This window comes from Carcharhinus amblyrhynchos, chromosome 19 (assembly GCF_965287045.1).
Source record: "Carcharhinus amblyrhynchos chromosome 19, sCarAmb.v2.hapA, whole genome shotgun sequence".
Taxonomy (NCBI): Eukaryota; Metazoa; Chordata; class Chondrichthyes; order Carcharhiniformes; family Carcharhinidae; genus Carcharhinus; species Carcharhinus amblyrhynchos.
The window spans coordinates 13,971,514-13,986,711 of NC_137342.1; the positions used below are offsets into that span (position 1 = coordinate 13,971,514).

Sequence of the window (15,198 nt, forward strand, 5' to 3'; positions counted from 1 at the left end):
CCAAATACATAGTATGTGAATTATGCACTTAAACTGTTCTGTCTTCAGTGTATTTTCAGTGACCATATCTTTGTATGTCTATATAGGACAGAATAACTGAATATTTAATTACAATCTGAAATTCATACTCCATTGGAAATGCACAAACTGTAATCAATGACCCATTTTTGTATGGAGCAAGAACATTAACATACTGATTTTATTTGCATAGCTTGTTTCAAGGGTCGACTGAAAAAGTCTATTTGCCAACACAGCTACTGATAGATTTCTGTCATTCTAATGTGAAATGAATGAGATGAACATCTGTGGTACTGGTCATATGCGATTGTCAGACACTTGTCTGTCCATGAAATTCAAGTAAATATTTGGGATATCATGCTTTTCTGACATCATTTACCATTCATTTGTTATTTTGTGCTATTATGACTTTTTTTTCCCAGTACTGTTTATTATGTATTGTGACTTTCAGAGGTTTTAGTGTTGGTGTTCTCAGTAAGATGTTTAAAATAACAAAATAACTAAGGATTTTTAAAGGCAACTTTCAAAAAGGTGGATATTTTTGTCTAATCCATAAACTAGTCAAATTGAATAGTGAATAATATGAAATAACACTGAGAGCTTCCTGCTGAATAATGTATTTAATTAGTTGCCTGGCAGTGCAGTGTGCTGATTCACAAATGCAAATTACTGTAGAGTAGTTGGGTTATCCTTCTATCGTGAGTTGGCAATGGAACCCTGAATGCTAGAGAGAGGCAGCAGGCACATCTGATTTGCTACAGGGAACAAATGGAAAACTGGAGGTGGACAAGCTGTGCTACTCATACATCTCCAAGCAACAGACTTGTGCAACAAAAGCCACGAAACCAAGATTTGGCCATACGCTGACCTTACAAGGCATTTATGTTGATTTAATTCTTAGCATTGAATAAGGACCAATATATTGACATGTATTAAAAACAAAGTTAAAAATTCAAGTGCATCAGTACTTGGGCATGGAGGATGTGAATTGTGACCTGCCCCCACTGTTTCTGTTGGAGGTAGGCGGCATGCAAATTTGGAGTTGCCATCTCACTTACATGATTGGAGCACTGTGCTGAGCTCTGACAAACAGTCATATGGACTTGAAACATTAACTCCATTTCTATCATTACAGATGCTGAGATTTTCCAGCAATTCCTGTCTTTATTTCAGATTTCCAGCAATTCCTGTTTTTATTTCAGATTTCTAGCATCCACAGCATTTTGTTTTTAACTTGTGCTGAGCAGTTCCTGGCTGACTATTGGTTGCCTCTCATCTGCATTATGAACTATCTCATTTCACAGTAGGGAGTCAAACAGCAACGTGCTGAGAGCCAAATTTCTATTCTGAGAGGCAGTCTGTCCCTCTTAAAGCTGCACCGGATTGCAAGAGGTTTTTGGCGAATACAGTTGGTGTAACTCTAAACAAGGAAAAGTACCAGGGTAGAGAGCGGGTTCTATGATCACAGATGTGACACTGCAAATGGTGTAACTAATACGAGGTCTGCTAGGCTTTTGTACCAGTAAAGTGGTAGTGGCTTGGCGGAAGGTGTGTTTTGGGGGGCGGGTGTGCATGGAGGGAGATGCAGGAGATGGATGTAAGAATCTTGTATCTGCTCCCCCACTCCCACAATATCATGCAAGCTTATTGGAGGTGAACCCTAGGCTCTCCCTGAAATTCCACTCCTTACACTCTCACCAGCCTTAGTGAAACTCTCAACAGTTGAGAGCTGGCTCTTAGTCAGTTAGTGTTACAGAAAAATCTTCCCAGAGTGCAAGGGAAAGGCCTAAATTCCTCAGTAGGGCAAGCTAATGGGATCAATTTCTGACAACAACTGTGTCTTTAGTTCTCTGAAAACCTGAGTTTCAAATTCTTAGCTTTCATTTGGCATTTTCCAGACTTACAAGTGACAAAGGCATAGTGCCAATCTAACAATGCTGCAAGTAAATTTGCAGAGGTTGCATTTGGTGCATGCTTGCCAGGGTTTGTAACAACAACAACAACAACAACAACAACAACAACTTGTATTTACATAAAATACTTGACCTAATAAAATGCTCCCAGATGATTCACAGAATATCACACATAAGGATGCATTAGGCAAACTGATCAAATGATTGGTCAGTACAGAAGGTTTTAAGGAGCATCCTAAAATATTAAAGAGAGCTAGGTAGAGAGATAGAGAAGTTTCCATGGTGATGTCAGGGAGGTGGGGGGGGGGGGGCGCCTTTGGTGCAATATTTCAAAGTTTGGCAGCTAAAGTCACAGCCAACACAGCTGAAGTGATTAAAATTGGGGATGTCCAAAGGACGTGAGTAGAGAAGATACCTGAGGTTTGAAGAGCTGAATAAGATTACAGGGGTTTTGAAACAAAGGCATGAATTTTGAAATTGAGATATTGCTTAAGTGGGAGCCAGTGCAGGATATAACACACAGGGTGATGGGTGAATGGGACTGTAGCTAGTTAGGATATGGGCAGCAAAAGTTTGGATGACCTCAAATTAAGAGAGGTGGGAGGTCAAACAGCAAAACTTTGAAATATCTAGACTTAAAGTCTAGACTTAAAAAGCATGGGTAAGGGTTTCAGCGAAAGATAAATGAGGTGGTGTGGAGTCAAGTAATATTAGGGAGGTGGAAATAAGTAGACTTAGACAGTTGCCAAGAAGAGGGATGGAGATGGTAGCTAGCGAACAGTGTTTCTGGTAGCCTGTCTCACCCAAATGTCCATATTCCCAGGATTTGAGATGCAGCCTGCAGTCTCTCCCAAGGATGGATGAGAATCCAGTTCTGCAATGCATATGTTGACAGCATGGATCTATTGCCTCCACCCATTCCAGAATTCCAGGTGGGGAACTACTTAATCCAATTCTATGGCCACAGTGGGTGAGGGGTTCTTCTTAACAACACAGGGATATAATGCGGCTATCCTTACAATGCAGGAGATCATTCCAAATTACTATCAGGAATGCCACATAAGATTCACAGTGGCCCCAAAACTCTGCAAGGGGCATTCTCTGTCTCCACCTCCAGCAGGAGAAAAGCAGGAATTAATAATAATTGAAGACATTACTTAATGCTATTTACCAAAGGAGCCTGGAAAACCCTGCACAGAATTTCCAATCCAATAAACCTAGATTTCTAGGTCAGATGTTTTATAAAGGCATAAAGAGACAAATGCAATATTTTGAAATGTGTAACAGTTTTACCCAATAGAAAATATGTCAACAGATATAGAACAAATATCTATATATTTATAAACAATCTATATATTTGTTCTATATCTGTTGATACAGATATCAACATATACCTATATTGATATATTGATATATCGACATATATCTATGAGGGCCCCACAGTCCTCCAAGCCTGCGCCAATCATGATACTTGCCTAAACTAAAACTGTATGCATTTACAGAGCCAGTAGCTTTCAATTCCCATCCTATTCATCTAGTTGCCCCTGGAATGCTGTTATCGCACCTGCTCCCCAAGTAGCACACTCCAGACATTCACCATCCTCTGTGTAAAAAAAAACTTGCCTCGTACATCCCCTTTAAACTTTTCTTCATGCACCTTAAACCTAGTACTTTTCTACCCTAGGAAAGAGCATTTGACTATCCACTCTGTCCATGCCACTCATAGGAGCCACAATTTTTCTAATCTCACGGCCATATGTATAGCTTGCAACTCAAAGATCAATTAAACTCTGACCTTGTCCAGTGTTTATTTAACAAAAATTACACTGATTAAAACAAAAGCAAAATATTGTGGATGTTGAAAATCTGAAATAAAAAGGTCCTTCTTTGGGAATACAAGAAACGCTCAGCCCATCTGGCAGCACCCATGAAGAGAGAAACAAAGTAAACTGCCCAGGTCAAGGAGCAGTTCTGGGCAAGTTTCTTTATCTGAAACATAGGCTGGGAGTTCCTGGCTGTTCACGCTGGCAGGATATTCTGCTCTGGCTGACGGCAGACCCCTGTCATGGGTTTCACAGCGGCGAGGAGTGTATTCAACAGGAAACCCCATTGACAATAGCGGGACCAGAAGATCCCACCATTCACCAATGGCAGGCCAACTGTGCTGCTAGGAAATGCATAGCAGGTTGCAGGGAAAATCCCGCCCACGAATTCGGTTTCTCTCTCCACAGATGCGGCCACACCTGCCGAGTATTTTCAGCATCTTCTGTTGTTAATTGAGGAAATTTGTTGCTGGGGAAATCGAACATCTTAATTTGCAATTTGAGTACGTAGGATTGGCATCAGGTATTCACATAATCAGGTGTAGAACACGTGGATGCAAATTTTCAGCTCCCTTTTCTCTATCACACCAATCTGCCTCAGCATCAGTACATGTTGTGCCATTAATAAGAGCAGAATTAATATTTCTGCTCTAACTCAGTGATATTGCCAACTTAATGACAAACGTAAGAGAGTTTTATACTGTGGACTACTACACTTTACTTCCCAATAGAAATAGGGTGCCCATTGAACACCAGGCCTGGTTTTCATGCCAAATAATTTTAACAGTAACAAAAGTCGGGGTGGGTGACAACCAGATGGCTCATCCATTAATACCCAAGGGTAAAACCAAACATTCACTCCATGAGGAGTTGCACTGACGCTGGCCAAACTCAAGCTTAGGCCTTTTTGGCTAAACAGCATAGGGCACTGAGCTGAATATGAGTTCAACAATAGTCTGAAAATCAAATAATCTAAACAATCAGTCCTGCACATAACTCATATCCTGCACAGATTAAAGGTTAGTAAACATTTATCTTGAAAGTCAATGCTACACTAAAATGGAATATTCTTCATATAATTCAGCTACCAATTAAAATTTAATTCTGTGAATAAAACATGACAATTGTTCATGACACTCAATACATAAAATATGATTTCATATGCTCTGTCAATGCCATTTTAAACAAATGTGCACCAATAATGACATGCGAATGAACCCAGCACATCATTAAGAAAAGTCTGATCCTAAAACCAGTCTTTACATAGAAAATAAATAGATAGCAATATCAAGCAAAATAATTTGACAGTAAGTGATGTTTTTTTCATGGCCACTATGTATTTGCACCATTGTAATGGTAGCAAGAAGATATCCTCTGATTATTATTTCTAGCAAAATCGAATACGTGTTGAACTTGTGTTTTCACTAGAAATGGTGATCAGAAGAAATCTTCCTGCTGTGGTTATGATGTCGCAATCACCCAGCAACCAAAGAAAATCTTTACCCTGTAGTGTTGAAACAGTCAGCCACTTGAATTCATCTGATCTCCAAGGCAGCTGACATATGTATACTGTTGAATGGTAAAGAGCTGTAAATCACAGATACAAACATTCATTGTAAACAGGTTTGCTCTAAGTCAAATTAAATTCATCTTCAGGACCCATGAGGTGCAGAAGATGGTGACAGCAAGGGAAGACCCATAAATTATGAGCCAAAACACCCTTAATTCATTTATAACTGAGTGGCACTGATGCTGGTGACTCTCAATTCAGCTGTTTTGAATTGCGAATTTATTTAAGTAAGGGCATTGTTTCTGATGGGTCATCCCTATGAGGTCTGTATCGTACGTGTATTTTATGTGCGCCTGTTTGTAAAACATGCTCAGATGTTTCTGAATAAATAATGACAATTGATGGTACAAGTTATTGTCTATAATTCCCAAGAACTAAAGCTGAAGTAAGTTTTAAATGTAAATATCATCATCGCAGGAGTCATGAGCAGTTTACAAACTTTGTCTTAACATTGTTATTTAGAGAAGATTTTGAGGCACAAGGCAATAGAAGGCTACCCACCAAAGTAATGTCATTCAGTAAGGCAGCATCTTCTATAATAAGCTCACAGTGAAGTCAGCGTGATTGCTCTTTGTTGATCCTTACAAAAAAACCAAGTGATTATCTGTGCATTAAAATATCAAAACAGCTGCACATATCTATCATGGATATAGATAGCATGTACTTTGAGAAATGTTTTAACTTCATAATGCCCTGTGGCTCTTAGTGAAATCAGCCACGCACTTCTTAAATTTGGATTTTTTTTAAACTTTTTAAGCTAGTCATTCTTTTTTCAAAACAAAAGTAAAAGACTGACCTTTAATCGCCTGCAGCAGTGAGCCACTCACAAGAGACGGGTGTTTTGTCCATTTGAAGACATGGGTGTTCTCAGTTATCAGTTCAGAATCTGGTAAAAACTCCTTCCACATCACAAGATTTGTTTTAAATGATTATAGACTTGGGGTAGTTAGAAGCCAGTCCCTAACTTATAATGTTGTCCAACAGTCCACTTCCTCTAAACATTTTCACAAGATAAAGGATGAGCCAAAGCAAGAATCAAATCCAGAATGATTTGTGATCATCTAAAATGCGTTTCCAGTTCAAAAGTCTGTTGACCGTCTTTTTGTTTTGTTGCTCCATCGCACTGTGGTGTCATTTCTTACTACTTCACAGTTCATGTGTTAAACTTCTGGTACATAATCCCAATCTTCATTTGTCCTCAGAGAACCCAGTATTTTGCAGATTTACTGTTCAGGATAAATATGCACAGGTTTTAAAATAATTAATTTATAGCAGTAATATAAAACAATGCATTCAGTTATGTCAATACAAATGTGATCAAGGGGATCCTCAAGTAAATTACTTTGGATCTTTGCTGTACAGTAGCTTATTTGCAACACATTAAGGTGGATTCACAATATACTTTGACAGCCCTACCAGCAAAGAGGGAGACTACTACTTCTCCAAATGTGGAAAATCGGTACTAAAAAAGCTGGAGTTCCTGATTTCAATCTCCAGTCATGTGAATGGGAGAAGCTCCAATTATCCCAACATACTGTTCAGCAATTCGTGTATGATATGTTTGAATATTGTCTCATGAAGGCATTTTAAAAACTACATTGTTAACAGAGGTGTGCCACATTGCCCAAATGTGTACTCTAATTTTGTCTTCATTACCAACTTGTCAGGAGTGTTCTTCTCCCCCTCTCTGAAGGTACACTGCAAATAGTACAAACACTGTTGTGAACCCATCGTCGCCACTGGAGTTATCCCCACGTGTTTTAAATCATTGCCCGCCCTGCCCATTCACCTGTCGCGTCCTTGCGAAAGGGAAAAAAAAAGAAACACCAAACGTTAGAGAAATTAAGCAGAAAAAGAAAAGATGAAACAGTCCATGACCCTTTTTTTCTTTACCACAAAAGAGAGAAAAATAAACCGAAGTACTTCACAACTTCCTCCACAGAGACAATTCGAAAAAATAAATACTCGTGGAATTTGAAGACCTCACATTTTGTTTTCAATTACAGAAAGGCACAACAAATACAACACGGAACTGTTTGAAAACTATGCACAAGCTTGTCCTATTGTGCACAGGGTGAGGGGACTATGCACACAGCCCCGAGCTGTCCGATTGTGCACCTGGATAATGTTGCCTCATCATCCTACTTTAAGGGCACTGAAGTGTGCGCCCAATAACCGGAGTTTTGATAAATAACGATGTATAAAATGTTCTTCCCGCCTAACTAATCTAGCCTCAGTGGTTTGTGCAAATGATGATTTGTATCTATGCTCGTTGGTGAGACACGTCCTTCTGCTCAGTGTGGAGAGTGGGCTGCCCTGTGCTGAGGGTTACAGGTCTGTCTCGGTGTGTGGGTCCAGGCACAGGGCGTACAGAGATTTCCTGATGTCCGGGGCGCTGTTGGCCTTCAGGTGGGCGCCCGCCCCATTGTTCACCCCATCGCTGTTCTCCAAGGGTTTGCCCAGCGAGCTCCGGCTCCTCTTCAACTCCTCCGAGTTGCTGGCCTCGCTCTCCGGCTGGTCTTTCAGGTACTGAGCCTGCTCCTCGTTGTCCGTCTCCCGGTGGTAGAAGTAGTTGAAGTTGGAGACGATGACGGGCACGGGCAGGGCGATGGTCAGCACGCCGGCGATGGCGCACAGGGAGCCCACGATCTTGCCGCCCATGGTGACCGGCTTCATGTCGCCGTAGCCCACCGTGGTCATGGTGACCACCGCCCACCAGAAGGCGTCGGGGATGCTGGAGAAGTGGGAGCGGGGCTCGTCCGCCTCGGCGAAGTAGACGGCGCTGGAGAAGAGGATGACCCCGATGAAGAGGAAGAAGATGAGGAGACCCAGCTCCCTCATGCTGGCCTTGAGCGTCTGGCCCAGGATCTGCAGGCCCTTGGAGTGGCGGGAAAGCTTGAAGATGCGGAAGACCCGCACCAGGCGGATGACCCGGAGGATGGCCAGGGACATGGCCTGTTGACCGTTGGACTGCTGCTCGGCCAGCTCGGTGCCCAGGGTGATGAAGTAGGGGAAGATGGCCACGATGTCGATGATGTTCATGATGTCGCGGGCGAAGACCGCCTTGCTGGGGCAGGCCAGGAAGCGGACCAGCAGCTCCAGGGTGAACCACACCACACAGGTGGTCTCGATGATGAAGAAGGGGTCGGCCAGGCTGTTGACGCCCGGCCCCTGGGTGCCATTGGCGCCGCGCTGCCCACTGTAGCGGTCATCGCGGAACTCGGGCAGGGTCTCCAGGCAGAAGATGATGATGGAGATGACGATGACCAGGACGGAGACGATGGCGATGCCGCGGGCGGGACTGGAACTCTCCGGGTACTCGAAGAGGAGCCACATCTGCTTCTGGAACTCGTTGTGGGGCAGGGGTCGCTCCTCCTCCTTGATGAAGCCCTCGTCCTCCCGGAACCGCTCCATGGCCTCGGGTCCCAGCTTGTAGAAGCGGATCTCGTCGGCGAACATGTCGATGGAGACGTTGACGGGCCGGCGGATGCGGCCCCCGGACTGGTAGAAGTAGAGGATGCCGTCGAAGCAGGGGCGGTTGCGGTCGAAGAAGTACTCGTTCTTCAGCGGGTCGAAGTAGCGCATCCTCTTGTCGGGGTCGCCCAGCAGGCTGTCCGGGAACTGGCTCAAGGTGCTCAGCTGGGTCTCGTACCGCAGCCCGGCGATGTTGATGACCACCCGCTCGGCGCGGTTCACCTCCGGCGGCGGGAGCAGCAGCAGCGGCGGCGGCGGGTTTTCCGGCAGCGGACCCGCCGCGTTCATGTCGTTCATCTCTCCCGCCGCGGGCTCCGGCCAGCGGTGACCACTGCCCGTGGCCGGGGGAGCAGCAGCAGCAGCAGCGCTCAGAGCCGAGGTACCACCACCACCACCACCAACTCTTCCACCACCACCACCTCTCCGACAGCTCCCCAGAGCCGCGCCGCCCTCCTCCTCCTCCTCCTCTTGCAACCTCACCAGGGCTATGTCCATCCCCCAGCCATCAAATATTCAACAGCCCCGCCGAGACCCGCGTCCAGCGGCCACACATATCAGCCAGGGTGAGCTAGAGAGAGAGAGATAGCGCTGAGACAGGGGAGGAGAGAGACACACACACACACACACACACACACCGAGCAAAGGAAATCAGCATCAGCCCCTTGCACCACCCTACAGGGACACACACACACACATCAAACCATTGGTTACAGGAGCGGAACCCGGATGAACAACAAATAAATCATTATTCCATCTCTCTCTCTCCCCCTGATGTGCAGAGATGAGGAGCACACTTTTCATTTGCCCCCTCCCGCCGGCAGATTGGTAAGGATAAGGTCGAGTCTGTTTCAACACAGTCTTTTAGGAGCCGACCAGCTCAACTTGTAGCGCTACTTCCTGACACCACCGCCCAAAACCTTCACCCTATTCCTCCCCACAAGCCTGACCCTAATCTCCATCATCCCCTCCCTCCCCCGCTCTACACTCCAGGTACCTTCCGCTGCTGAGAAACAAAACCATGCAGTAATCATCTACCCTCCCTTTCCTCTAGCCTTTTTTAAAAATCACACAGAATAATAGGCAAGGAATTAAACAGGTGGGTTTATTTTAAATAAGTCCCAAGTGCATGTTGTGTCTCTGACCGCATTTACTCGGCACGGTAATTAAAGAGCTTTCCATCCTTTCGTCAAACCAGTGTTTTGGAGATTGCAAGGTGCCACTGCTTTGTGGAACACTGCGGGTATCTCAGCGACCAGCCATTTGATAGCCACCAAATCAATCCATAAATAATGTTTAAAAAAAAACCCTATCAACTGATTCGCTGCGATTCCAACAAACTGGACCCAGTGTAGTTGGGACTACACACTTCAACCCCAACACACAGCAAGAAGCCTAACTGTAACCAAGGTTAGTTTGTAGTAATGGTTAACCCATAAATGTTTTACAGCGATGAAACCCAGAGGACAGTGTGCACACAAGGCATGAACTGTGTTTAGTCACGGTCATGCCTTCGGCATGGCATTGTTTTCGCTTTGTAAAAACACACCCACTCTTGCTCCCATCTCTTCCCCCAGCAACGCTTATTCGAAAGGCAGCCTGGTCTCATGAATTTCAGGGAATCCACACAAGTGAAGTTTTAGACATCTGGTCCAGGATGGCTGCACCATTTGATTCTTCATAAAGTGAAATCTATTTCCTCAGAAGGTCGAGAAGCAATATTGGCAGGAACAATAATACAAGTCGATTTAGAACATGTATCTATTAGCAGACTAAATAGCGGATGCCACCTCACCATGATCTAAAGGAAGACTCTTGGCCATTAAAAAAATCGAGGGCAGGCTACTCCGCATCTTCCACTCTTGCTACAGAAAATGTGTAAAATCCCAAATTTGGGATTAATTTGACATAATGAGGGTCGGCAGGGTGCAAATAGTTGCAGCGGCCACCAATCTGTTGCTCTGCGCCCCCAGTGAAGGAATTGATTTCTGTTTTGGAAATGCCTTCCCTCACAACGTCTCGGATTAACCCGCTGTGGACAAGCAAACCTGGTGCTCACGTGGCTGGACTAAATATGGTAAAGCCCATGCTGATTTATGTTCACATTATAGTGAAAATGGCAACGTACCCGTACATTGTAGAATGAGTTCTGCCGTGTTCCACACCACCTGATATTAACTCCTGTTTTCTGCTCTCTATAGACAACTTACCTTTCCATTCAAGTCAATGGAAACTATTTCGGACGTACAATATCACGTGCTCCGTACCATCATTGAAAGTTAGAAGTGCGCCTACAGCGACCATGATTCATTGAATTATCCCTTATGGATTCTACCTTCCACCACTATCTCGCCGAGGGCATTTCATGTCAATGATAACTCAGGGTAAAACATGAATTTAACAGAGGGAGGGATTAGAAGATTTATGTGCCCGAGTTAAAGTTCATTTAATAGTGGCACAAGTAGGCTTACATTAACAGTGCAATGAAGTTATTGTGAAAATTCTCTAATCACCGTACTCTGGCACCTTCTAGGGTACACGGAGGGAGAATTTAGCATGGCCAATACACCTAATCAGTACGTCTTTCGGACTATAGGAGGAAACCGGAGCATCCAGAGGAAACCTACACAGACACGGGGAAGATTGTGCAGGTTCCACACCGACAGTGACCCAAGCTGGATACTGAATCCAGGGCTTGACGCTGCGAGGCAGCAGGGCTAACCGCTGTGCAGCACTGATACATTAACAAGTGAAAAACACCTCTTTTGTATTTACCAGATTAAAACATTTCAATTTTGAGCACTTCCATCATCTCTCCTCTTCCCCTTCTCTACTATAATGAAAAGAATCTCTGTTTCATGTTGCTTCACGTACTAAAGCTTAGTATCAACGCAGTAGCCTCTTCCATACCTCTCCATTGCCTTCACTTTATTGCTGAAGTACTACACTCAAAACTGGACATAACATTTTACCTACATCCTCTATTGTTTGCATTGTGTTAGCATCACTGTTTTTTTTTAATGGAATGCCCACATTTCTAAAACGTAGGATTCCCTGTGCATTTTGGCGGCTTAATCAGATTGTTCTTCCTTTTAAAGTTTGTGGACTTGAGACCATGTTTTTGTGCTTCTCTGCCCTTTAAAAGGAGGAGACCTATGAGCTAAATGGCAAAAATTTTAGTCTTCATAAAAAGACAGACCGAGAAATTGAATTATCCCGGGGTCAGAAAGTCATCCCGGGGTCAGAAAGTCACCCCGGTGTAGTGCTAACTACAAGCACCTAATGAAACCAAAGGGAGAAGTTAGCAAGATTGCTCAGCCACCCTCATTTGTTTTGTTATCAGCGAGGTGCAAGGTCTGATCTTGGCCCAAGAGAACCTACCCCTCGCAGGCGAAATGCAAAGGCAGCTGGCTTGGTTGTTAATAAGGGTGTAAGTGGTGGGGGGCGGGGGGAGGGTGGGAGAGTGGGGAGATCAAATCATGCAAGTTATAAAATCATTGCATTGCAGGTAGAAGGCTTCCCACTGGAATATGCAAAGAGCCTAACACCTGTTTCATGCTCAGGCTCTGTCCATCCAAGAATATGTATAGATACCATGGAAGGGAGTATGTACAGCACTTGTTTTTTTTTAGGTATCAGTTTTACATCTCTACCCTGGATGCAAAACCAAAAACATTTCTAGGCCATCATGTCACAATTTTCTGCATTACATTTCATCTGTCAACAAGCTACCCATTCTGTTATCTTGTCTCTGTTTATCCACCTAAAGTCCAAACAGTCTCTTCACAGCTAACCAGACTCCCTACTTTTGTGCCATCTTCAAATTTTGAAATCATGTATTCAAATGCAGATCATTTGGACATATATATTGAGAAAAGCAATTGTTCGAACACTGATACTATTTACATCTCTCCAGTCTGAATCAATCAATCTCTTTTCATCCACTAACTCCATAGCCATACTGTCTCATTATGCAACTTAATTTTATCAGTGAAGTTTTATATGATGCCTCATCAAATGCCTCATGCAAGTACATGTAACACATTCATTGCATTTACCATTGCACTGCAGTACATATTAGCCTCTAAAATATTCAATTGCAAGAATAAATCTTTAAATTTGTGGAAAGTAACTCTAATAGACTATCTGGAGGCATTGATTTAAGTAGTTCTGGAGTTTGAATGTGCTAGAGAAAATTGTTTCTCACACCTCAATAATTTATGTGGATGAAGTACATTCAAAATATTTGGCATAAGGGGCATTTGGCTAGGCTTAAATTTAGGGCAAACCTGTCATGTTTCACATGTTACACAGGTACAGAAAACACCAATATTGTGGAGTAGGCTTGGTACAGCACCACATGTGCTCTTAGATTTGGCATTACAGCAAGGTCTCATCTGTCTGACCTAGTGATTGATATAATGCCATGAGATATTTAACAAAGAGCACAGAATTCCACTAGTATGACAGGGAACATTCCTTTCTGAACTAATTCCCCAATGAATCAATCATTTCATTCATTGCTGTTTATTGAATATTGCTGCAATAGGATGGTTATATTTGCTTTCATTATAACAATCCTTATGAAAATTTGATGATTTTCAAAAATTAATATAGACATTTTAAAATTTATTCAAAAACTCTGTCCCACTGAACTAGCAATAAATAAATTAAATACCAAGATCTTCAGAAATCCTCATTTAATTGTAAGGTACAAGGGAACTTTAATTCCAATTTATCATTCCTTAATAATTTATTAACTTACTATTCAAACTCACTATTAGATTTTGCAAATTTAATCAGCAAGTATCTAAGGGAAAACATGTGCACAACCTTAGCAACTCACATCTCCAAGTTAATTCCTATTCTGTCCCATTTCACATCAATCCCTGTCTGACTATAGCACAGAAATACAAAAGATAATCTGGAATCCTGATAGATTCAGCAATTGATAGTTGGTTTCTAATTGGCTCACAGCCTTATCTTTTCATTGTTCTGTTTGCTTCACTTCTATTTTGTGTCTCCCACCTTATAAAGGTTTCCTGCTGTTTAGTTAGTATTTCTAACTAAAGTTGATACAATGAAGTGGGATCCTCTAATTGCTCCTACTGGCAACCAGGCACCTGTGAAGGTTTCTGTAATCCAACATTTAAAACAGCCATCTTTGAATTATCCCACCCTTGAACATTGATTTTGTCAGCTAACAGAATCAAGAGATCACCCAGTGCTATTAATTAAATGGATCTTTCACTTCAACCTCACCTCTTGCCATTGGTCTCTCAAGATATATCCGGACATTATAGCACACCTAGGACATGTGAACGAAACCGCTGTTAGTGGTAAATTCTCCCATCCTTACAGGATTGCTTGCATCAATATACAGCTGTGGGTAATAGACAATGAGCTCAGAAAGATGAACTCACACACCACACATGGTACCATGGTTTTTAGAATCCAAAGTGCTCATAAGAAATTAATCCAAAATGGTCAAATTTCTGACCATGTCATGTTTCAATTTGTACAATGGCTTTTCTATTCTAAGTTATTTTAACTGATCTAAATTATAGATGGCAGTCCAGACATACGTGTACAAATAACTGGCCATCAGAGAAAGCCTCTTGGGATTTAGGATTGGAAACATATGCAGCAGAACGTGAGAAAGATTGTTTGGATGGTTGACTTTGCCGTTATTTAGGGAGTAGGTGTTTATACATTTGAAGAGACATTAGTTGCATGTACATGAACAGGTACATTTTGAGCCTGAGAGATTCCTTTCCCCACCAGCATGTGAAGCATCTTGCTGTGGGCATGAACTCAGAGTATCTGCCCTAATATGTTGGAGGCAATTTTAACCCCAATAATAAATAGGAAAGGGAAGAGTGATGGGGTAAAATTTCAGAAATCTGCAACCTGACACCTATCTGCCTCCATTTCCAATTTTACCAGAAGTAGGCTAGGGTGGACAACTAACCTTCTCTCGAGAGATCAGATATTTAAATATGATAATGAGGTGCTTGGGACACCCAGTCACTTAAAAGAGGCAGAAATGGCCAGAACCAGCAGCCAGGTGCCTTTCCAGCACTGTTTAGCCATATGGTTTACCCAGTGTTACTCTGTTAATAACTCAGCTATATGCTTCTTTCTCTGGAATCCACCTCTACTTGGGGACAGGGTGGGGGGGGGGGGGGATTGTGTGTGTGTGTGTGTGTGTGTGTGTGTGTGTGTGTGTGTGTGTGTGTGTGCGCGCGCGCGCGATGAGGGGAAAGGAATGTTTGTGTGTGTTGCATAACTGGAATGTTTTTATCCCGTGATAACATAATATCTTGTGTGATAATACCAGAGTAGGCAATAATATGGTCAGTGGGTGGGCTTTTAAATTGCAAAGTTGATAATTAATGGATAG

At 42.9% G+C, this 15,198-nt stretch overlaps 1 protein-coding gene across 1 annotated transcript in view; it reads right to left on the reverse strand.

Moving 5' to 3' along the window:
- LOC145355317 (potassium voltage-gated channel subfamily A member 1-like) overlaps nucleotides 1–9,293 on the reverse strand; it is a 75,192-nt gene extending 65,899 nt beyond the window's left edge. Inside the window, exon 1 of the mRNA XM_080207275.1 lies at nucleotides 6,121–9,293. Coding sequence (XP_080063401.1) covers nucleotides 7,653–9,293 — 1,641 coding nt within the window. The 3' untranslated portion in view covers nucleotides 6,121–7,652. The remainder of the gene's footprint in view (nucleotides 1–6,120) is intronic.
- Between the last annotated feature and the right edge of the window lie 5,905 nt (nucleotides 9,294–15,198).